This window comes from Macrobrachium nipponense, chromosome 19 (assembly GCF_015104395.2).
Source record: "Macrobrachium nipponense isolate FS-2020 chromosome 19, ASM1510439v2, whole genome shotgun sequence".
Taxonomy (NCBI): domain Eukaryota; kingdom Metazoa; phylum Arthropoda; class Malacostraca; order Decapoda; family Palaemonidae; genus Macrobrachium; species Macrobrachium nipponense.
In genome coordinates, this window is record NC_061088.1 from 22,014,040 (window position 1) to 22,039,571 (window position 25,532).

Genomic DNA, 25,532 nt, shown 5'->3' on the forward strand with positions numbered 1-25,532 from the left:
TGAAGGTATTAAACTTGTGCTTTTCACTCTTTACTATCTAAAGCTTGACGTTAACTCAGCCCCTCTGTTGCTTCCAGGAATGACCATCACAGGTGCCAACATTCGCATCTGGATCCACGACAAAGACCTGACCCAGCTGGAGAAGATCGTGTGGGAGGGTCAAGGTCACAGGCTTCTCGGGGAGACCAGCAACAACGCCAAAGTGCGACAGTTTCTGAACCTCGTCCCCCGAATGATGGTGAGATTTATTATTATTATTATTATTATTTTGTTAAAAATGACTGCTGCTTCAGCACTTTTAATCTTGTAAAGAGTCTTCTCTATCTTTCTGATGACGGCTTTCTCGTTGTTGCTTAGACTGGCGAGCAACGCACCAAAGGGCATTTGATTTATTATTGCTTGTACAATTTCTCTTCTCTCTCTCTCGTCTTCTCTCTCTCCTCTCTCTCTCTCTCTCTCCTCTCTCTCCAACGCGACGTTTCCTCCTGATCCACAGGACATTATCAAGCGATAACTGCTGAGGGACTGAATTCCAGTGGTTGTTGTTGTTTGAGATTAAGCTGGCCTTGTGCCAACACGGGCTCTTGCTCGTAGAGCAGCCCGTATCGTCTTATATCGTGATGTTGCGGGCTCTTGAGTACTGTCAGAGCATCTCTCCGGCAGGTCGGGTTTTCATTGGTAAGCCAATCAAGAGGCTCCCGGTGATAACCCCCGCCTGAGAAGGTCTGCAAGACTCGTAAACGCCCACTGTATGAGTCACCTTCCCAGGAACCAATGAAAACCCGACCTGCCGGAGAGGTGCTCTGACCGTACTCAAGAGCCCGCAACATCACGATATAAGACGAAGGACTCGCCACTGGAACTTTTACGGGCTGCTCTATGAGGAAGAGCCCGTGCTGACACAAGGTCAGCTTAATCAAAAACAACAACAACCACTGGAATTCAGTCCCTCAGCAGTTGTCGCTTGATAATGTCCTGTGGATCAGGAGGAAACGTCGCGTTGGAGAGAGAGAGAGAATTGTATAAGCAATAATAAATCAAATGACTCAACCGAATTTTACCATGCCCTTTGGTGCGTTGCTCGCCAGTCTAAGCAACAACGAGAAAGCCGTCATCAGAAAGATAGAGAAGACTCTTTACAAGATAAATAAAGCTGAAGCAGCAGTCATTCCTACGAGAGGGTCTCCTTCCGAAATGTTATTATTATTATTATTATTATTATTATTATTATTATTATTTTATTATTATTATTATTATTATTATTATCTATTAAAAAGTCCTCATAGTAACACGAGTCTTCAAATGGAGAACAAATCCACATATATAAATGTACATATATTTAAATTTAAAAACAGCAAGGATAGTTTTCGGGAATCTGTTCGTTTCCCCTTATTAATCTACAGATTGTACATTTACATAACTGTGGATTTGTTTCTCCATTATTATTATTATTATTATTATTATTATTATTATTATTATTATTATTATTATTATTATTAGAAGAAGAATAAGATGATTTGTATTTTCTTTGTTAATAAGTGGGATCTCTTCCTCTTGTATTTCCCTTATCTCCTCTTGCTTTTTCCTAGTGAACACCAAATTCTTTGGAAGCTTGAATTTCAAGTCAGTGGCCCCGTGGGCTCGTTCCATATGAATAGGTTTCATCTTCTGAATAATATGTATGATAATATTAATATCCGTATGGAACAAACCCGCAGGGGCCAGTGACTTGAAATTCAAAATTCCAAAGAATATGGTGTTCATTCGAAAGAAGTAAAAGAAGGTAATGGGAAATACAGAAAGTTATAAGAACCGAGAATTTCATTGTATACGGAATTGAGACTAGAAAAGGGGAGGATAAAAAAGTCGCCCTTGGAGAATCGAGTTTATTTTAGACCTGAGATTTTTGGATGGCGATGAGAATCGAGTATTTCTACACTTTATTTGAAAATAGAGAAATCACATCAGCTGAGTTAAATGGATGATAATACCAGTGGATTGTTTCCGTAATTTTGGAATTAAAAATTTCGTTGATTGTGTAACGGATAAGTCGTTCATGGAGAATTTAACATATTTTAGAATGCAAATGTCACGCGTTGGAAATCACTCCTATAATGGAGACAGTGTTTTTATCCATGACAGAAATTGGTGATGAAAGTCTTTAGGATAAAGTATTTTCAGCGAGTGACATTTACATTCTAAGAAATTATGTTCAGTTCTCCAAGAGTGCTTAAGCGCTACACAGTAATCGAAATTCTCCATTCCAGAAATACGGAAGACAATTGTATAAAGGAAATCAAATCTGGACAAAAGAAACCTTGTTGTTTGGTTGTTTTCTTTTATTTTGTGTACTTTAATTGTTTTCCGAACAGACAAAAATAAAGGAGGTCCACCAGGCAGCCATCAACGGCGACCTCGAAACCCTGGACGCCAAAGCGGATCCTACAGACATCCTCATTGCCAAGGACCAGAATGGACTCACTCCTCTTCACAAGGTCAGGCTTTTAAAGGCTACTTGTAGACATTGTTAAAAACCACTGAGGCTAGAGGGCTGCAAATTGGTGCGTTGATTACCCACTGTCTAATCATCAAACATACCAAATTGCAGCCCTCTAGGCTCAGTTGTTTTGATTGTGTTTAAGGTTAAAGTTAGCCATAATAGTACTTCTGGCAACGACATAGGACAGGCCACCACTGGGCCGAGGTTAAAGATCCATGGGCCGCGGTTCGTACAGCATTATACCGAGACCACCGAAAGATAGATCTCTTTTCGGTAGCCTCGACTATGCGCTGTACTTCGGCACATTTTTTGCTTTTCGTGCAGTGGCAAAAGATTGCTGGGATACTTTTATTTATCAGTTAAAAAAATTGAAATTTACATCATTGTTATCATTCATTTTAATAAATTCCGATCGTTCATTTTTTATTTACTCGTTGAATAATGGTTCCTTTTTTTATCAGATAGTTTTGAATTATATTTTTCTCTAAGGGAAGCAGGACACAAAATGCATTATTTATTAAAAAAATAATTTTAAATGGCCAACCACCCAAAGACGTTTCTATAGTTCCTAAACCATTCCAATTTACACCCTCCCTTCCTCTCAGTATCCTTCCCCTGTCATAGTTATCTCCCTGTATCCCTCTTTTCTTCCAGTATCCTTATCTCTCACAGTTCCCTTCTATTTCACAGTATCCCCCCTTCCTCACATTATTGCTTCTTGAAGCAATCTGCTGCTTGGCACAGTATTTCACCTTTTTCCCCAGTATCCTTCCTTTCCCAAAGTATCCCACCTATTTCAAAGTATCCCACTTTCTTACAGTATACCATCTATTTCAAAGTATCCTTTCTCATAGTGCCCTACCTTTTTCAAAGTATCCTCCTTTCTTACAGCAGTCCAACTATTTCTAAGTATCCGCCTTTTTCATAGTATCCCACCCGATTTACAATGTCCTTTCTCACAGTATCTCTCCTGTCTCAGTATCCTCCTGTCTCACAGTATTCCACCTATATCACAGTATCTTCCTTTCTCACAGTATACTACCTATCTCAGTATCCTCCCCTCTCATTATCCCACCTATTTCACAGTACCCTACTTTCTCATTATTCCACCTATTTCACAGTATCCTCCTTTCTCATTATTCCACCTATCTCACAGTATCTTCCTCTCACATTATCCCACCTATCTCACAGTATCCTCTATTCTTCACAGTATCCTCCTCTCTCATTATCCCGCCTACCTCACAGTATCCCACTTCTCTCAAGACATCCTCCCTTCTCACAGTACCTTCCCTCTCTGGCAGTCCCCATCATTTCTTGCAGTATCCCTCCTTTCTTCACAGTATCAGTCCTTCTCACAGTCTCCCTTTGCATCCCCAACAGTCGGCAGCCCTGGGTCTGAAGGACGTCTCGGAGTGGATCGTGCAGAAGAACCACTCGACCCTCTTCGCGCAGGACAACAAGGGCAGGACGCCCCTCTTCTACGCTGGGATCGCCAAGGACGGCGGCGAGGTGTACGACATGCTTCTGCGGAGTGGCGCTGATAAGAACCACAACGATCAGGTAGATTTAGGACCTCCTCCCATACTCTCTCTCTCTCTCTCCTGATGGGGTATACAGAAACATTTAGATTTCTTTTATATATCTCTTTCTCTGTAGCTAGTGGGTAAAAACTTTGGTGTTGATATTATATTCTCTCTCTCTCTCTTCTCTCTCTCTCTCTCTTCTCTCTGATGGGTATACAGAAACATTTAGATTTCTTTTATATTTCTCTTTCTCTGTAGCTAGTGGGTAAAATCATTGGTGTTGATATGAATATGATATTCTCTCTCTCTCTCTCTCTCTCTCTCTCTCTCTCTCTCTCTCTCTCTCTCTCTCTCTCGTCTGATGGGGTATACAGAAATATTTAGATTTTCTTTATATTTCTCTTTCTCTGTAGCTAGTGGGTAAAAGCATTGGTGTTGATATGAATATAATATTCTCTCTCTCTCTCTCTCTCTCTCTCTCTCTCTCTCTCTCTCTCTCTCTCGTATTAGTCCTCGTCACTTCATGTATTTCTTCTTCATTCCATATGTATTCATCATTTTCATGTATTTTTTCATTCCATTGTTGTCACTCATGTTTTTCTCTTTTCCATTTCTCCTTACCATTCCTCAAGTATTTTTTCTTCATTCCCTTTGTCCTCATCACTCCTAATGAATCTCTTCTTCATTCCATTTGTTCTCTTCACTTCTCAAGTATTATTTCTTCATTCTATTTGTCCTCATCACTCCTAATATATCTCTTCTTCGTTCCATTTGTCCTCATCCTTCCTCAAATATTATTTCTTCATTCCATTTTTCCTCGCCGCTACTAATGCGTCTCTTCTTCATTGCAGTATCGCAGAACCGCAGATCATTACAGGTTCAAACCCACCGATTTAGACGTATCTATTATCCACGAGACTCCTGTGGCCCCTCGTGGGGGAGGGGGTTCCACACTCGATATTCCCAGCCGTTCCAGCGGTTCCAAAGAGGGTTCCAGGGCGCCGTCAAGAAACGGAAAGTAAGTTAGAGAGAGGTTTGCGCTTCTTGATGTTATTATTATTATTATTATTATTATTATTATTATTATTATTATTATTATTATTATTATTACTAACTTCGCTACCAACAAATCCGGGTTCTAGCGCTTAGCCTTTGGCCAAAATTTTGATTGCTATTTTATTCATGATGGGTCGGTTACAGGTAAAATCAATTCACGTTTGTTGTTTTTGCTGGAGGGTAGAGAGCCATATGGAAGAGCCTAAAATGATCTGAAAAAGGTGTTTCGCATTGAGTTAAATATACAGGAATTTTAGGATAGGATATTCATGAATTATTTATTGGAATGAAAATGTAAAAATTAAATAATATGCATGTTAACCGGTACACAACAATTATTTCTAATAAAATAAAGCGTATTTATTTTGATTTTCATTGGTGAAACGACAGGCTATTTGACCGTAGATTTTAGCACACGTCCCCAGTCAGCTGGAGGTAGTATCACGCCTTGTTTTTGTAATATTGTAGCGCGTCTTCCTAGGAATATTGCTTGATGTTGGTGCTTATGCTTTTAAGAGAAGCTGTAATGTCCTAGTAAAGCGACTTGCCTCTCTTCTATTTTTTCTTTTTTTTTACACTGCGTCGAAAATTATATTCTATGTAATTGTGCGTGTATATGTTGCTCTAGCACACACACACACACACACACACACACACACACACACACACACACACACACATATATATATATATATATATATATTATATATATATATAGATATATATATAGTATATATACATTGCTTTTTTACTTTGATAACAAGCTGCTGCCTCCATCTATATTCGCAAACTTAATCCCTCCAATAATAATTAATCATTCAAGAACACATACCGACTAGACCTAGATTGTGTCCACTTAAAATCAATTTCAGTCCTTTAGTAGGACGCCGTGACCGTTAATCCAGATGCTATGGAATGTACCTACTCTTTTGCTAGTTTCCCGATTTTTTTTTTTTTTTTTTTTTTTTTTTTTTTTTTTGTTTTTTTTTTTTTTTTTGTTTGCGTCTTTATAGATTGTCTCACGTTGACCTCGATTCGCGCAGTCTCTGGTTAGTAGCGTGAGGTTCAACCTGACCCGGATTGGGTGTTTGCAATATACTGTAGATGGTCCTGAGGGCACTGTAGTGTGATCGATCTGTCTCTCTCTCTTCTCATATATATATATATATATATATATACAATATATATATATAGATATATATATCTATATATATATATATATATATATATATATATATATATATATATATATAAACATTCAGGAGTCCCAGGAAGACAGCAGTCTAAGAAGCATGCTTTATTTATAAGAGAAACGTTTCATGTTGCTTCAACACATCATCAGTCTGCAATAATTAAAATTGTACTTGATAAATTATAAGTTAAAAGTACAAATTATTACCAATAAAAAATCAGCTAAAAATAATTCAAAACTTTAAAATAAAAACAAAACATGAGTGAGAAAGGCTACCTATTCAAGGTAAGGAAAAGAGCCAAGTGACCACAACAGTTTCATACATGCCCAGACAACACTTAGGCCAGAGAGAGAGAGACGAAGAAACATTAGAGTTTATTTATCAAGCACCTCTCTCCAGGCTTAAACTCTAATGTTTCTTCGTCTCCTCTCTCTCTGGCCTAAGTGTTGTCTGGGCATGTATGAACTGTTGTGGTCACTTGGCTCTTTTCCTTACCTTGAATAGGTAGCCTTTCTCACTCATGTTTTGTTTTTATTTTAATGTTTTTAATTATTTTTAGCTGATTTTTTATTGGTAATAATTTGTACTTTTAACTTTTAATTTATCAAGTAAAATTTTAATTATTGCAGACTGATGATGTGTTGAAGCAACATGAAACGTTTCTCTTATAAATAAAGCATGCTTCTTAGACTGCTGTCTTCCTGGGACTCCTGAATGTTTATATATAATATATATATATATATATATATATATATATATATATATATATACATATATATATATATACATATATATATATATATATATATATATATATATATATATATATATATATACATAGAGAGAGAGAGAGAGAGAGAGAGGATATCTAAGTGCCTCAGGTTTCATGTTCCTCTGTATTGTTAATTAGACGGTAAAACCATACACTATTCGCGTCTAAGAATAGCTTTGTTGGTGGTATACACATCTACTATAGGCTACTTGATTTCATTTCTCTAAAAACAGCCTGTATTTTAGAATATGAGAGTACCTGTGTCAGTTTGAATGCCTTTCTTATCGGAATATAAATTTTGATATAAAATTTAGGCCAAATTCCAGGGCCTGGGACTTAGAGGTCATTCAGAGCTAACAGGAAAATAGTCGAGAGTATGGAAAGTTTTAAAGGCGTAACAGGAAGAAAACCTCGCGGTTGTACTATGAATCAATTGTTAGGAGAGGGTGGATAGCAAGATGGAAGAAAGAGAATATGGACGGAGGTACAGTAAAAGGAACGAAAGGGGTTGCAGCTAGGGGGCCGAGGTGACCCTGCAAAGAACCTCAAGTAATGCTTACAGTGTATCGCCTAAGGTGCACTGATGGCACTACTCCTCCTCCCTGTAGGGGGTAGTGCTGTTAGAGCACCACACGCGGTGCACTGTAGGCATTACTTAAAGTTCTTTGCAGCATCACTTCGGCCCCCAGTGTAACCCTTTTCGTTCCTTTTACTGTATCTCCATTCATATTCTTTCTTCCATCTTGCTGTCCACCCTCTCTTGACTGTTGATTGAAAGTGCAACTGCGAGGTTTTCCTCCTGTCACACCTTACAAACCTCTTTGCTCTCAATTTCCGTTTCTGCGCTGAATGACCTCCTTGCTCCCAGTGCTTGGCCTTTGTCCCAAATTTTATATTTCAACTTCAATCTCAACTACTGGGCTTTACTTGTCACTTTATCCTTCCAGATCTCGAAACCCAAGTCGACGAAACTCCCCGGGCGAAGACAAGAAGAAACACGACAAGAAGAACGACAAAGAAATTCCCAAGGTAAGATTCAATGTTGGTTGGTGGCTTGATGTGACAGCCTCTCTCTCTCTCTCTCTCTCTCTCTCTCTCTCTCTCTCTCTCTCTCTCTCTCTCTTTCTGAGAGGTCTGATAAGCTCTTAGTACTTCATTTGTAATTGCTAATGTGGGTCTCGTTCAAGTTTCAATTTGGTAATATGGGTTTCGTGACGCCTCGTGTGGCTCTTTGATGTTATTTAGGAGATAGTTGAATATGCAAGTACATACATATTATATATATAATATATATATATATAATAATATATATATATATACACACATATACATATATATACATACATATATATATATATATATATGTATATATATATGTCTAATATATATTTATATATAGATATATTATATATATATATAATATATAGAGAGAGAGAGAGAGAGAAGAGAGAGAGAGAGAGAGAGAGAGAGAGAGAGAGAAGAGAGAGAAATGCCATACTTCCCAATAATGCAGCACTTTTAATTATAATTCTGTAAGAATTTCTTTTTTAACAACTAGAAGTTAAGAAATAAATCACCATTTTCTATTAAATGAAAGGTAAAAACATAACCCTTTTTTAAGACTTGATAGGAACGTTACTCTTTTCTTCTTCAGTTTTGTCCATTTCTATATGGGGTCTCTGTTTCCTGTCAGCTTTCTACACCTTCCTCTGTCCAGTGCATCCTGCCTTCTTAAACCTTTCCATCAAGTCATTTGATATTTTATCCTTCCATTTGTATTTTGGCCGTCCTCTGCTTCTTCCCTCCGCCTCCTTGCTCATAATCCTATTACATAGGTGATCTTCTTCTCTCCTCACGACATCCCGTACTTTAGTGTTCCTCTAATAAATTAAGTTCTAATCCTAACTCTTCTCACACCCGTCGCTACATCCTCATCTCTGCCACATCCATTTTCCGCTCATGGGCCCTCTTCATCGGCCACGTCTCGGAAGATAAAGATATTAAGATATGACCCTCTTTTGAAAGATAAAAGGGAAAACATCCCTTTCTAAGGACTGTCCTGTAAAAACCTTCTTACCTGCTTAAATGAAATGGTTAAACCATGCCCCCTTGCTAAGTATTTCAAGGTAGAAGCATTACCCTTCTCTGGGTATTAAAAAGAAAAAAACAAACTTTTTTTTTAAGGAGGAGGGATTAAAACTCTATTCCTTTCTTTAAAAAGCATCATTTGGTTTAAAAAGTAGTACCCTTTTCTAGATAGTGAAACTTAAATCATCTTTTTCCTAAGAATAATAATGAAAAGAAGGATTAAGTAGTTAAAAAAAAAAGGATTAGTTTTTCCAGTCCCAAGAATAAGACAGTTAGAAATACATTGCGCTTTTCCCCCCCTTCAGGGCGTCCAGGATTTCAAAGACATGAAGTCAGTTTCGGATGACGAAATCGAGGCGTTCATCAGGGAAGGGGACCTGGAGAGCCTGGAATATGTCATCTTGTCTGGAAGAGGGACTGACCTTCAGGGCAAGTCTTCCTGGAACGATGAAACCAGGAGGTTCCTGAAGAGAGTGCCTGGATATATGGTAGGATTTCTCTCTCTCTCTCTCTCTCTTTCTCTCAGTGTAAATGATTGGCAAAGTAGGACATACGTCTCTCTTTCTCTCTAGGTATTAGATGATAGCTATGGGTATGGCATAAAGCTCTCTCTCTCTCTCTCTCTCTCTCTCTCTCTCTCTCTCTCTCTCTCTCTCTCTCTCTCTCTCGTTGGCGTTAACATAAATCTGATATTAACCCACATGTTGAAACTCCCATGATTTTAGATCTTAACTTTAAAATATCTCTGAAGAACAAAACATATTTTCATATCTAAAAATGTAGGATAAAGCCGTAATTTACATTTGTACTAATAATATATAGCAAGTGGTCGAACTAACAGATGCCAGTTCTTTTGTAGTGGAAGGCTATACCTATAGTAGATTCACATCAACAGTGCTTTTGATGTCTAGACCAGTCCCTTACGACACTCCTGATTGACTGTTGATAAGCCAATCACAGGGCTGGAAACTCTCAGTCTTTCTCGAGAGTTCACATAGTCAGGATCTATGTTCCACCTCTCCTGAGGGATACTTTTGAAAGCCGTATCTCTAAAGAGAGGTGGATCATACATCCTGCCTATGTGAACTCTCGAGAGACTGAGCGTTTCCAGCCCTGTGATTGGCTCATCAACAGCCAATCACGAGCCTCGTAAGGGACTGGTCTAGACATCAAATTCACGGTTGATGTGAATCTACTATAGCTCTTGTCTGACCGTTTGAATCAACCTCCAAATCTGCCTACTGTTTTCCAGGAGAAGATCACCGCCCTCCACGAAGCCGCTGCATCCGGGAACGTGACCAACGTGCGACGCCTGGTGAAGGAGAACCAGAAGTTGGTCATGGCCAGAGACAAGGATGGTGCCGTGGCTCTCCACCACGCCGCCAAGTCCGGAGATCCTAAAGTGACCAAATACGTGATGTCGTTGTATCCCGAGGCCGTGACTCTCGAGGATAATGTGAGTGGTTTTTTATGGAGACAGAGTGATCTTTATGATTTGGATTAAGCTAAAGGTCTATCAGCAAGGTCCTCATAAAAAATACCTTTTTGCCAAATTAAGCTCGAGGATAATGTGTGCTTTTAAGGAGACAGAGAGTGATTTTTATGAGTTGGATTAAGCTAAAGGGGTATCAGCAAGGTCCTCATAAAAAATAACTTTATGCTAAATTAAAAAATACAGTGAGACCAGAAAAGTGAATAATGAAATGCAGAAGGTAGTAGAAATAATGATACTTTTAATGGATAGATTTAAACAGGATGAAACGATAGTTTAGAGCTAGGTCGTCCTGTAGACATTACTTGAAGACCTTTGGAGCGTCCTTTCGGCCCCTAGCTGCAACTTTTCATTCCCTTTACTGTACCTCCATTCATATTCTCCTCCATCTATCTGACTTTCCACTCCCTCTAACAATTGTATCTCAGTGTAACTGCGAGTTTCTCCTCCTGTTGCATCTCAAGCCTTCATACTGTCAGTTTCCCTTTCAACGTTGAATGACCTCATAGGTGCCAGTCCTTGGCCTTGGGCCTAAATTCTGTCTTCTTCTTCGTGTGACCTCATTAGTCCAACTGTATAGCAGGGTCAGCCGCCCGGGTCAACTTTCTCCATTTATTTCTATTGTTTCAACTTCTAACCCCCCAGGTCCCACCTCACCCATATCCCTCCTCCTCCTCCCATCGCTAAATTCTATTCTATTCTACGCAGGACGGAAGAACACCGCTGCATTACGCCGGCATGGCCCGCGGGGCAGGTGCTGACGAAGTCTTCAGCCTCCTGGAGAAGGAAGGCGCCCGTCCCGACGAGGCCGACCTGGTAAAGTAGTCTTCTTGTTTTGGGTGAAAGGTTCCTCTTCGTTTCGAGGAGCTATTTATTCTTTCGATCCACTGTTGAATATTTTTGAGAACTTTTTTTATAGATGTATTTTTTTTTTTATTCCCATTTTGTTTGTTCCTACGCAAGCATTATCGACGTAGTTGTTATATTATAACACCTTTGAACTCTAGGTTAGCGTTTTACATCCTTGCGTCTCTTTAGTGATAAGTTAGTATTTGCTTGTCATATTAGACATGCTTTATTTGCTTCTCTTCATTGACTCTAAATATTTAATAGAAAAACTTTTAAAACTAAACCCACCTTTGATGGAGAGAAGGTAGGTTTTTTTTTTAAATACAGTATATGCTTGTAGTTTCGTAGTGATTCAGTCTAGATCAAGCAGCAGCCGCTTACCAACATCTCGATTGAGATGAAACCCTATAGATCTGTTATATCATTTAGATCACACACATATCTCAGCTACATTTTAAACGAAATTTTTAGCTATAAGTGATAAAGTAAGGAGTCGCAGAAGAACGCAAGACAAGACTGCGTTGTTTGGAGATGCTTAGGGTGTACTCTATATAATATTCCATTCATACATTCACTTTCAGGGTCGGGTGATGTGTCTTGCTCATGGGCATGTTGACACGACCATAACCCAATGAATACTTCTCACATTCACCAAAGTGTAAACACGCGAAAAAGATAACCGTGATCACCTCCACATAAACCTCTAGTATCATTTGCACTGTGAAAATTGCATTTTGAAAAGATGTACAGTATTTATATATGTGTATGCATATGAAAAATGTCATGAAGCCCATGATCATTCTTTGAAAAGACTTGATTAAACATACGTGTATGCTTGTGGATAGATGTACATATATATGCATTTGTGTATGCTCTTTTATTCTTGGACGTAGCACTACATGTATAATGATGGAAGCATATATATTTTATAATACTCACATAGTATTGCAAACACTTAACCTACGTAGGGGGTATAAGATACAGCGTGCCTCTCTAAGGACACTGCACTTTGTACTAAACTTTATTTTTGTAGACTTTGATCTTTCTTGTTAGCTGTTCAACTGCTCCGTCGTGATTCGGTTTATATCAGTCATTTCGAAGAACGTTCTTCAGAATAAGCCTCTGAAAATTTAGAATTGTCTCATTGATTTGGTCAGACTGATTAATAATGCATCTAAAATCTGAATTGATTGACTGCCATTCAAGAGTGAAGCATTGAAAACCTCCTGCCGTCTCATAGGCTCACCACCGAGAATGGTTTTAGTTCAGGTCAAGATGGTCTCCGTGGAGGTCATTCTTACCAAAATCTTACTATCTGTAGGTGCCCAATAATGGATGTGTTCACTCAGATTCATGCAGATTAGACCTTCCATTCTCTTGATATGTTGGCACAGATAAACACGAGCCCTCATGATTCGTGCTGGAGTTAAATCTTACATTGTACTTGGGAAGAGTTGTTGTATTCCGGGACACATATGATGTGAAGTAAGATTTGCTTTGCCAATTGGAGTGAGAGTTTCCAGAGAATTTTTGTTTTATATAAATACTCAGAGAGCCTTTGGTATCAAATGGAGTTAGCTTCAATGATTTTTTTTATTTGCCTCATTACTACAGAAGGATGAACACAATATAGTATTCACAGATGTCTTTACAGTGCTTACTTGAGTGGTGGACTTATTTCCTAAACGACTGACAGTGACCTTTGCTGAATGTTAGAGAAACCTCAATTGTGACAGACTGGTAGGAAGAATTTGGTGATTGCATCAGAACTAGACAGACTTTAAATTTTAGGTCCAGATAGGTTAATATAATTAAACATCACCGTATTTTTTTTTATAAACCTTACAGCTGTAACTTGTATATACTGTGCTTTGAAATCTGTCTCATACAGACGAACACTTTTTTAATCTGTATAATTACCTGTATATCACTAATTATTGCATCTTCTCAGTTATCTTCTGCAGCTTCACGTAAATCACAAAAAAACTCTTATGGTTTGCTTTAAAGTATATCTAAACTTGACAGTCGGATTCAAAACACACAGCATTGGGATTCATAAGGCTGAGTTTTTATCATCAGAAATAGTAAATATTTGAAAACTCGTTATTGACAGACATAAAACGTATGATAATGGTTCACCATATAATTAAATAGTTTAATGAATTATTATTCACTCCAGATTTTAATACTTTGAGTAATGTATTGTGATATTAAATGGAGGATCTTGATAATATTTTCAAATCGTAGAGTTTAAGAAAGTTCTATGCACTATTTGAAGTTCAGTTGTATTCAGAGTATTGAGTTTATCATGAGTTAGATAAATCCACAGTGCTAGTCAAGATCTTACTGGAAATAATGGCATTATTTGATTGCAATCTACTTGAGAAATCCCAATGTTGAGTTTTGTTTCGTAAATCGTACTTGTCACTGAAATCTGCTAGACTTTCCCTAAGAAGATGGAATGTAACGTTTTGACTCTGCCTACAGAGTGGCAACACTCCAGAAGACTACCGCCAGTCTTCTTCAAGATCAAACCTATTAACTGTAGACAATCATGAGCGTGGCCGGACTAAGACTCGGGAGGGTAAAAAGGGCAAGTCCAATGGACCTTCCAGAGATCCGTCAAAGGGACCATCCAAAGGACCATCCAGAGACCCGTCAAAGGGACCATCCAGAGACCCATCAAAAGGACCATCCAAAGACCCAGCTAAAGGACCATCGAAGGGACCATCTAAGGCACCATCCCGAGAACCGTCGAAGTCAAGGGAAAAATCAAAGGAGCCATCTAAACAGAATTCCAAACAGGCTTCTAAACAGAATTCCAAGCAGCCATCTAAACAGAATTCCAAACAGCCGTCTAGACAGAATTCTAGGCAGCCGTCGAAAGAGAGAGGTTCAGAACCGTCTAAAGCGGACAAATCAAAAGATCCGTCTAGAAGTAACTCCAAAGCACCTTCAAGAAGAGGTTCCAGAGGTTCCAGCCCTCATGCTGTGGTTGGAGGTGCCAAAAACAACATAGAGATCATCGCAGCTATAGCGGCTGCAGAAAAGAACGACGATTACAAGCCCCTGAACGACATTGTCATCAGGGGTGATGGGGAAAAGCTGATAGGCCAGACTTCCAAAGACCCAGAAGTGAATGATTACCTGAAAAAGATTCCAGAGAGCCTGGTGAGATTGGGGAGCTTCCAGAGGGTGTCTGGAAACCTTGTGCCCTGTACCTGAGTTCCCTGTGTAAAACTGTTAACTTAAAAGCACTCTGGGGACTTCAGGAGAGTTTGTTTTGGCCGTGTTGTTGACTTCTAAGACTTGCACTGTTCTTTTGCATGTTCTATATGTTGTCAATGTTGTTCGTGTTGGAAGAGTCTTTCACTGCAGACGACCTTCTGATAATGAACGGAAGGGTGTTGGAAGGAAAGGGCATTAGTAGCATGCTCACAAATGTCCTACTGAATGTTGTGCATTGCATGAATTTTTTGGTAACTTGTGAAAGGAAACTAGTAAATAATAAGGTGTTTTCAGGAATTATAAAGGTTAATCTGGCTGGCGTTTTTAAAAGCCACATTTCAGGTCTTGGTAGCGTTATGTTTTGTAGTGTTAAAATTGCCAACGATGACACTTCACATCTCAAATTGTACAGATTGGCATCATAATTTGTAAGATAGAATTTAGCCAGTTCTTTCATTCATATTTCTGAGTTATGGATTTCTGTATGTATTCCAATGTAAAGAAATCAGAAAGTAATGGAATCCAACTGAACAATATCGATTGCCAACCATTTGATATGTGAACATAATTATTTTAGGATACAGTCTTGATGAAAAAAATGGACCATACTAACAATGTAGAAACTAAATCAGTAATGTTTTCGCATTAGCTTATTTAGTTCTCAAATGTTGTAGACAGTTAGGGATCCACATAGGCCTAGTTTAAGGGCGTTTTGTTTCAGATATATACTTCAGTCATTTGAGAATTTGTTCATAGAACTAAAATCTAGCAGTCCATCATGACTTAATTGTACTGTTATGTTGTCCTTATATTTGGTAAGTGGATCTTGTTTTGAGAGCTTTACTGTGAACATAGACAAAATTTTCAGTCCGCAGTAACTGAATATTATTTATATATTTTATCATTCTTGTCTCAGATGTAAAGACTTCGAAATGAGTGATCTTTTGTCATTCTTCTCTCATATAAATGAGAACTGGAGTGATTTTGAAGTCCTAACCATCTAAATGAGAGAGAACAGTCACTCATCAGTGACGGAGCTTTAAACCCTGTTGTAACAAGTTACCACCTGTGAGCACAAGACCTCACAAGGTTGTGTCTGTTTTGAAAAGATGTCTTGATTGTTTCAGTATTCTTGTGGAGTTCCACAGTGTACGATTATTTGTTGATTATGTCGTACGTGTGCTTACGTTACTCGTTTGTTTGACTGGACCTTTATGATTAATCTACCGTTTGGATGTGTTCACACGCAGGATTGCCTGCTCCTGTGTGTTTGAAATGTCCCACCTCACTTTGTTTTGCAAGAAGTCGTCATTTGGGAGCTTTCAGTCATTCATTTGTTATTATTCCGTTCCAGGATTTGATAGATGTGTTTATGACCCACTGATTCAAGTAACAAGTATAAAACTATTCTCTGTTTTTTTCCATCTGTCCATCCGTCAGTGGTGTTTCCGCATGGTAACACTGCGTCCCGGGCTTTAAATAGTTACGCTATGTGTAAGTTTTAGGTAAATAAAAGGATATCTGGGTTTAAATTTGCAACTGGAAAATGTTTTATTGATTTATTGTATGCTAATTACACCGTTAATATTCGAAATAGAATATTATTTAAAGCCCGGGACTCAGTGTTACCATGCGCATACAACACAGGCGGATGGCCAGATGGAAAAAAACAGAGTATAGTAGATAGGTCGGTCTCTTTAGGCAGGACAAGGACACTGATTTCACTTGAAGTTGTGCGTTTCCCTCAAGATTAAATCTAGAATCAGACAAAAAGAGCAATAATGACAGATGAATAGATATGGTACAATACACGAATAATCATTTTTTCCAAGGGGTTTACACATTCAGTTGGTCATCTTTACTGTAATTAAACTCAGTCGCTCTTTAAAATCTATTGTGCATTGATTTTGAAGGGTTACCTGATAGTTTTTACAGATCGACTTTGAACTCCTATTTGTTTTGAGTGCTGCCCTTGCTATATTTGGTAATACGGCTGTAGTGTTAACTTAAGTTATAGTGAAATGTTTGCTTCGGGTAGACAGTACATAATAGCAATTGCAATTGCTAGAGATATTGAATACCAAACCCTTTGTATTACACTTATTAAGGACGTGATAGTGAATTATACTTGATACTTTTGAATCACCCCATCCATTATTAAAGTTACGTATTCAGGGCATAGCGTGTATCCCCATCAATCAAGTCCTTCCTAAACAAATACTCCGGGAACTTCTTCATAGCTGCCCAGCAGTGCTTTCTGTTTTCCGTATCACCTGCCTTTGCATTGCAATCACTGGACGCAACTTGTGTGTTACTTCGCATCGTGATATGTATGATAAGACCATTCGTCGTCAGGATTGCTCAGACTTGATTTGATTGAATGAAAGTATCTGAATATTTATTTACGAATAGCCATAAGTCTGTAGTGCTGAATTCTTTGGCGCAGAAGCGTTTATGAAATATGTCTAACGAATTTGTTGACGTGAATCGTGCAGGATGCCATTGAAGAACTTCACTCGGCAGTAGAGGCAGGAGAGACCAGGAAGGTGATGCAGCTCTTGGACAAGAAGCAGAAGGCCCAGACGAGAGACGGGAACCACGCGAACATCCTTCACAAAGCCGTTCTTCATGGACACACAGGTACTGTGACCTTCCTCTGTTTCGTTATTTTTATAATCCGCCTTCGTCAGTGCACCTCAAAGTGAGCACTGTAGGCTACAATGAAGGCTCTTTGCAGCGTTCCTTCGGCCCTTAGCTGCAACCCCTTCCATTTCTTTTACTTTAACTCCATTCATATTCTCTTTCTTCTATCTTACCGATCCCAGGGTCTGGGTTCTATTCGCCGCTTTGCCAACACGGAATCAGAGGAATTTGTTTCTGGTGATAGAAATTCATTTCTCGATGTGGTTCGGATTCCACAATAAGCTGTAGATCCCGTTGCTAAGTAACCAATTGGTTCTTAGCCACGTAGAAATATCTAATCCTTCGGGCCAGCCCTAAGAGAGCTCATAACCAGCTCAGTGGTCTGGTTAAACTAAGATATACTTAACTTTCGATTCATATCGCAACTGCTACGTTTTCCTCCTGTTACACCTTTCAAACTCTCTTACTCTCAGCTTCCTTTTCAGCGCTGAATGACCTCATAGGTGCCAGTGCTTGGCCTTTGGCCTAAATTTTAAATTCTATCTGTGTCTATCTCAGACAAAGGTATGATAACACGTCTCCATGGCATTTTGATGATTGTCTTTCCTGTTAAGACTGACACACCCCATTTGTGTCTTTGGGTTCATCTCGATCCCGTTGAAATGCCAAAACAATCATAATTTTAATTCTTGATTTCTTGATTACAGACCTCGTCCGGTATATAATTTCGTCCTTCCCCGAACTCGCCAAGCAAGAAGACCTCGCTGGCAGGACGCCCCTGCATTACGCCGCCGTGCTCAGGGACGGAGGACATATCTACAAGATCCTGGAGAAGGAAGGAGGCAATCCTAAGGCCAAAGACAAGGTGAGAAGGATGTGATCTCAGACAGGGAAAGATTCTGCAGATGGAGTAATTGGTGTACATAACCATCTAAAGTTTAAGGAGTTATGAATATATTAGAAAAGTACTTTTGTGGAATTATATATATATATATATATATATATATATATATATATATATATATATATATATATATATATATATATATGATATGTGTGTGTGTAGGTAGGTAGATAGGTAGCATATAGATAGATAAAGGGTAGAAGATGATTAAGAACGCAAAAGATACTGCATATATGTACGCACGAATGTATATATATATATATGATATATATATATATATATATAATATATATATATATATATATATATATATATATATCGATTAAACACAGTAATATATACAATGTCTAGTGGATATTATGAACAATTTTCTGAGGTCATCGACGAAATGACGCAATATGTTATTGTGGACTTATCCGCGACATATTTTATACGATAATGTAGTCATCATCATGTAAGTGTCTGTAGTTGTTTAAATTTGCTGATTGTCATGATTTTCATTTCATGTTTCCTTTTCAGTCCGGCCACTCTCCGGAGGAGTACAAGAACGACCCGAAGATCCTGACGCAGTGGGACCTGATGAAGGAACTCGAGGACGGAATAGGTAATAGCGACGCAAAGGGTCGACCTGATACGAAGGAGAGCGAAGGTAAGGGAAGATTTTCATTTTTTCCAAGTCCTTGATTGATTCTATCTTAGCTGATTAGGCTCAGTTTAGACCTTTTGAACGTCAGTAGATAAAATGCTGCTTCAGTAAACGAGTAGATGGCGCTGTTATTCAAGTGGAACTTAGTTGTATTATCATTGTCAGCAGACCTTTCAAATGCTTCAAACTAGTCTGTCTTTGCCAGTAGACCTGATGTAGCATTAGTTGCCAAGTAGGACAACTGTTTTGAAATTAGGATTACTGTAAGATCTGTATTGAATATTGAAACCAGCTTTTTTTTGGTCATGTCAGCACTGCCTGATGGAGAATTAGCAGCCTACTAGTTGAATTTATTATATTAAATTTCAAACAATTCATCCAAACTAGTTTTGTGCCGGCATAAGGAGTGATTGACCATCGCTTGCCCTGTAGATATAATGCTACAGTTGAACTCTGCTGATTTTGCAGCTTTTTTCTTTAAAAGAGAAAAATAGAAAATCAAAAGGACAGACGATTTTTCTTTACAGGATATTAACACGTTCTCATAAAGAAAACGATTTTACGATGACGAACTGCGTTTTACGATGACAAACTTATTTGGTATTTAAAATATGTATGATGTTGTGCAACTGTAATGTTTTGAGAACACGTATTACAGTTCAGTATAGTGAAAGTCCTATCATTTTTTCGTAATGTATATCATCTTTCTTTGCAACTTTAGTTTTTTTCGTTTTTGGGAATTTAATTCATGTTTTAGGTTGATCTCGAGTTTGATTTCGTAGTGGATAGATAATCTAATAACACATTTAGACCATACCAATTTCATGTTGTATGTTGATAGCCATCTTTACGTTGACGTTATATGTAATCTTTGTGGTTTCATTTCTCGAGCTTTAATTTATTATTTATTTTTTTTATTCCATCCGTGTGTAGAACTGGCTTAGAAGTTCATTTCATACTGATCAGTTCACTTTTGCCATATTTTAACACATTAGTGTACATCTTTCAAATGTCCATAACTTCTGAGACCGTGTTGATATACCCGCCTTTTTCGATGCTTGTTGTGTTTGATGATCTTTCTCTGACTTGAGACAACGAATTACCAGGTTTATCTCATAAGAGAAAGGAATAAAACCTCCTTGTTGCTTAATTCGCTTTTAACAATGAACCCTACAGAAGTAAACGGTGTGTAGATGATAAAAACTAATTTGAAAAAAAAAAAATACCGTAAGCTCTGGCCATAACAAGATTAAATTGATGACACTTTCCACTGGTCCTAAATGCACCTTTGCATCTGGTTGTGAATTGTTAAGTTAAACCTGCACCTATTAAAATTCATCTGGATACAAGATGCTCCGGAGTATAAAGCTAAAGCACCGGTTGAAATTCTCTTGGGTATGACCAGCACCATCGGTGACGGATTCCAGTTGTGACTCATAAACCCAAAAGCACTCATTCAAATTCTTCTTGGTATCACTGTCATCCCTTGCAATACTTAGTGGTGTGAATATGAAATACGCAGTCATCTCTTCGCACGGGTGCTGGCATCGCTCAACAAACTTTTTATAAAAGGGAGATTGCCAAAGCATGATTTCTGTAAAGTCTCTTCTTCTCCTTCGTGCGAAGGTCATACATTGCAGTCCTTGCAACTCTGCAAAGCATTGACCCAAAGTTATAGATCTGTAGGTTTCTACATTTCTCGGACTGTCAGCGTAGTTTGGCTAGTTTAACCAGAACTGCAGTCTCGCATTATGTAAATAATGGTAGGTTGCAGTTTTTTGTCTTATACACGGTAGTCTAAGCATCAAAGCGACATGTTGTCATGTATTCGTGATTGCTAGTACGTGTTCTTGTGTTTCCAAGTCCATTTTAGATATTTAGGATATCAAATATTGTACTTAAAAAAATTTAGGTTTTGATACGAATACGGGGATGATATCTAAAGATAGATGGAAATAGTTTGAAATTAGCGTTCATTTTTAACGTTAAAGACCGAACGTTACGTAGACCGTATCACAAAAAATATTGCTCTGTACTTGATGTAGTTAAAATAATTCCTGATTTAAATCCCGTATTTTAGTTTCCTTGAAGAAGGTATAACTTGAACTGTTAATGACGTCATACTGTGGTTTTGCTAGAAATTATTTTGTATCTTGTGAACTTATAGTGGATTGTTTAAGCCTTAAGGCTAAACAATCCACTATAAGTCACAAGATACAAAATAATTTCTGCACATTGACAAGTTAATAATAATAATAATAATAATAATAATACTATTATTATTATTATTATTATTATTATTATTATTATTATTATTATTATTTTGCACAAGTTTGCTCGAAACAAATAGAGGTCATTAACTCTTTACGTAGGCTTCCTTAGAATGCAATGTCCCGGTATGAATAAAAGTCTTAAAGAAATTCAAATGTTGCTTTATTTATGTCCAGAGTCATAGTGGGAATTTTTCGCATCGTCTCAGCTTGTAAAAAGCGGTTACCGTAGACTTTTAATGATACATCGTTGGTTTAGTAACGTGCGTTGTCTGACAGAAGTGTGCTCTTGTCTTGAAACCAAGGAACATAGAGAGAGGCAGAGGTAGTACGAGTCTACTTCCCGTTTAGACTTTCATTGGAAAATGGATAGCATATACGATATAATATTTGGGTCAATGCTTGAACGGCCGAATCCAATGAAAACCACATCTGTTGTCAGTGGTTTAAAGGAATTTTTTATTTTTTTACCTCTTCACCTCATCATTTTTCGCATTCATCTAATTGACACATCTTCATTTGGCACCATCGACAGTGACTGTGCCACTTCGACCCTCGAGGATGATCAGTGAGGGCGTGCAAATGGAACCGTCATGACATCCTCTTCTGCTTCCTGTTTCTCCCTCAGGTCATCAGTCATCCTTATTCAAAAGAATGCGCTGTGTGTCACACAGTTTTTCCGCTTGAATCTCGTACCATAGTCTATACCAATCTTATAATGTGTCCCCTTCAATTAAGCTGATGAAGAATATTTTTCTAATACAGAAATTACCATGGAAGTTCATCCGCTCCCTATCGGCTTTTATTATTATTATTATTATTATTATTATTATTATTATTATTATTATTATTATTATTATTATTATTATTCAGTATATGAAACCTATTCATATAGAACAAGCCCACAGGGGACATTGACTTGAAATTCAAGCATCCAAAGAATATGGTGTTCATTAGGAAGAAGTAACAGGAGGTAAAGGGATATACAGAAGGAATATATCCCACTTATTAAAAGAGCAATAACAGTAAATTAATACATTAAAAAATAGATAAAAATGTATTAAAATGCAAATAGAGTAGTATTAGGGTAGTAATGTATTGCACCTTCGCTTGAACTGTTGAAGTTGCTGTCAGATTTTCTCATGGAATATGATTTTGCTGTTAGATATTTTCGCTCTGTCGAATTTTCTCCCTACTGACTAGACTTTTTCCCCATCGAACATGTGCCTGTTGATACTGTTTTTCTTAATCATTATTACTGTGAAACCTTTTCAAAATGCTGCACAATAGGGAAGAAAATGTATTTCAGCATTATGATTTGAGATGAAATTTGTCGTGTCGTAACGCTGATTGGGATAAAATTACGTTGATAAAGAAAATAACTGCCAGCAATGTAAGTATCAACAGAGAAAGTGTTGTATAAGTTTACTGAGCTTTGCGTTGGCTTGTATAATTGAAGATGCATGTGTCTGATGTAAGGTGCCTAAGTAAAGGTGGTGTTGCACTGTCTGGGCCATTTTGTTGCTTAGAGAATATTTGATACGAAATTTTATTTTATTGCTTTGTGGATATTTAGATGTATAACTGGTGTGGCTTTTACATTGCTCCAAAATTGATCTTGGCAGGTTTTACACTTTGAGAAGTCAGTCGAATGTCAGCTGATTTTACAGTTAATGTACCTGATCTTGAGTAACTTAATATACTGGTCATGATGTAGGTTAGAAGTATCTTTGGTTTTATATTGATGCGCAGCTCACCTTTCTAGATGTCACTGGGTTTGTGTAGAAGGTTTCTGGGTGTTGATGCAGTCATGTCATTCAGGAAGAATGCTGATATGTTGCTTAGGCTGAGTTGTGAACGCTAGTGAAGGTCATTCAGAATCAGCTGACATTACCTGCATCACTGATAGATCTTCCGTAATTGGGGAAAGAAGCTAGGCCACAGTGCAAAAACTTTAGGAATTAAAGTATATTAGTATTCAGTGCCAGGAAAGAATGAATAAATAAACAGATAAAAACTTAGTAAAATAGAGATTCACTTATCCCTGAATAAGGATGACTGATACCCGCACCGTGTGATCTTGTCTAAAGTTTGATTTGTGGTCTCGTCAAGTTTCTTTTATTAAAAAGTTACTGGTATCAGGTTCTCCTGTCTATAGAATTACATCTAATGTTGTATTTTTTATTTAACCAAGACTACCTTTAGACGTTTTTCAACTCGCATTAGTGAGTTCGTGACCTTTATAATTGTACTTTCATTCATTTATCTTTTATAAATGACAAACGTGATAAAGTTCTTCTTAGTTTGATTTAGTTTAAAGTGGGTAAGAATGTGACCTTGACCCTTCCGTTGTTTTTCACTGACCATGGAATGTCATTGCTGCCTTATGCAAATTCTAGCTTATAAAAAATGTCTTAGATGTTTTTAAAGCTGACAAAAGATACCGTGGATACTCGCAAATGTTGTCTTCAAAACTACCTTAGTAGAGTGTAGTTCATTCTTATTTTTCATTTTTGTGAGGAATGTGACTCAGAAAATAGTAGTACTTTCATTCAGAAAGAGCTCAATATATCTTGAGGATATATTCATTCATCTAATGCAGTTCACAGTGAGTAAGTAATATTCTAATATGAATTTGCATTAGGCATGAGTAGTCAACCCAAACTATCTTTCAGATTTAGACAGGAGAACCGAAATGCAAGTAACACATACTACTGCACACCTTTGAATATCCCGAAGTATCTGGTAATAACCTTCCTTTCGTTCAGAACGAAACCCATACAAAGTATTTCCAGGACCCACTCGAAGGTGGTCCCCCATAACACAGGAATCCTTGCAACACTTAAAAATGGTCCCTCCAAATACTTCAAAACGGGGGTTCTCTAATGCAACTATCTTTGTTATGACTGTATAATCTTGAATGGTACGCGAGGTCTCCGTATCATTTCGTTACCGACGTTTTATATAATCTTACTCTTGCTTTATCCTCATTGCACCTATTTTTCGATGTTTTTTGTTGGCATATACAGTGCTTTTAAAGCCTTCTTTCACTTTCACCACAGTTGCACCTATATATAATATACATTAACATAATGTGTAATATTCTTACACGTTGGCCTTTTAAAATATAGTAGTAAATATTAAACTATTTGTACAGTATTTAAATCTTAAGAAAATTTAATATAAGGATATACGTTATTTTAGATTATTGTCTTTGTCTTTACAGTGTACCCTTAGTAAATATATGTATATACACATATCATAACCACAGTCACAACAATCACGACTTCATGGAACTTCCTATAGTTTCAAAGCCTATTGTTTTTTTAATCCTCTTATAAATTCTCCTACAACATGAACTATAAGATTTTTCTTGTTATTCTAAGCAATTCTAATTGTCTTGCTAAAAAAAATTATCACTGTCCTCTGAACAATATTTGCAATGAAAATGGAAAGAAAAAAGGAAGATTGTATTTCTCTCGTCTTTGCCTCTTTATTACAGGAAATAATGAATAAAGATCACAAAGGTAGACACTGACTGTGCATCGAGGGACATTTTAAAACATCTTTTGCATTAATCGAGGGACATCTCTTTGCACTTATCGAGTGACATTTTAAATCCTCTTTGCATTTATCGAGACACATTATAAAACATCTCTTTGCATTTATCGAGTGACATTTTAAATCCTCTTTGCATTTATCGAGGGACATTATAAAACATCTTTTTGCATATACCGAGGGACGTTTTAAAACATCTCTGCATTTATTGAGGGACATTTTCAAAAAGATTTTTGCAATTGTCGAGGGACATTTTAAAACATCTCTTTGCATGTATCGAGGGACATTTAAAAAAAAAACTACATTTATCGGGGGACATTTTAAAACGTCTCGTTGTGTTTATGTAGACTACAAAGCAGTTCTGTAGTAGGTTTTTGTATAAATGACTGAAACAAAAAGATGGAGTCACAGTGTTTACTAAAAAATAATTTGACAAAAGAGTCAGTTTCCTCTGTGGGAATTTGGTTGTTTTAATACAGCATCTCCCGAGTTCCTTGATAGAAGTCATTTCTATGTGCCTGCAGAATATGGTCTAAAAATCATTTAAGGTCAGTACTCTTTGGTATTTTGAAGGGAATGCTTCCCCAGATGTTATGCTCTTGCTGGTACAGGTATTGAAAGTTAATTAAGATGCAACTGTTATCATTTTTTATCCAGACCTACACATTATATACATAATATATATGTGGTTTTTATACATATTATTTTTAAGATTAACTGGGAATATGCACAGATCAAGTAGAATACTTAAAATTTCATTTCTGCCTTTTGTTTTCACTATATATATATATATATAATATATATATATAT

General features: G+C 37.4%; 1 protein-coding gene across 13 annotated transcripts in view; it reads left to right on the forward strand.

Moving 5' to 3' along the window:
• Positions 1 to 25,532, forward strand: part of LOC135214834 (uncharacterized) — a 189,618-nt gene that overhangs the window by 109,763 nt on the left and 54,323 nt on the right. For 10 of the 13 annotated variants that reach the window (XM_064249308.1, XM_064249268.1, XM_064249243.1 and 7 more), the window contains 12 exons: positions 78 to 238; positions 2,373 to 2,495; positions 3,881 to 4,060; positions 4,875 to 5,041; positions 7,992 to 8,073; positions 9,438 to 9,620; positions 10,385 to 10,588; positions 11,333 to 11,440; positions 13,961 to 14,644; positions 17,197 to 17,341; positions 18,052 to 18,209; positions 18,768 to 18,897. In XM_064249308.1, the coding sequence (XP_064105378.1) occupies positions 78 to 238; positions 2,373 to 2,495; positions 3,881 to 4,060; positions 4,875 to 5,041; positions 7,992 to 8,073; positions 9,438 to 9,620; positions 10,385 to 10,588; positions 11,333 to 11,440; positions 13,961 to 14,644; positions 17,197 to 17,341; positions 18,052 to 18,209; positions 18,768 to 18,897 (2,325 nt within the window). Of the gene's footprint in view, positions 1 to 77; positions 239 to 2,372; positions 2,496 to 3,880; positions 4,061 to 4,874; positions 5,042 to 7,991; positions 8,074 to 9,437; positions 9,621 to 10,384; positions 10,589 to 10,696; positions 10,703 to 11,332; positions 11,441 to 13,960; positions 14,645 to 17,196; positions 17,342 to 18,051; positions 18,210 to 18,767; positions 18,898 to 25,532 lie in introns of those variants that run through there. The other 3 variants (XM_064249253.1, XM_064249277.1, XM_064249317.1) reach the window with 3 other exon arrangements.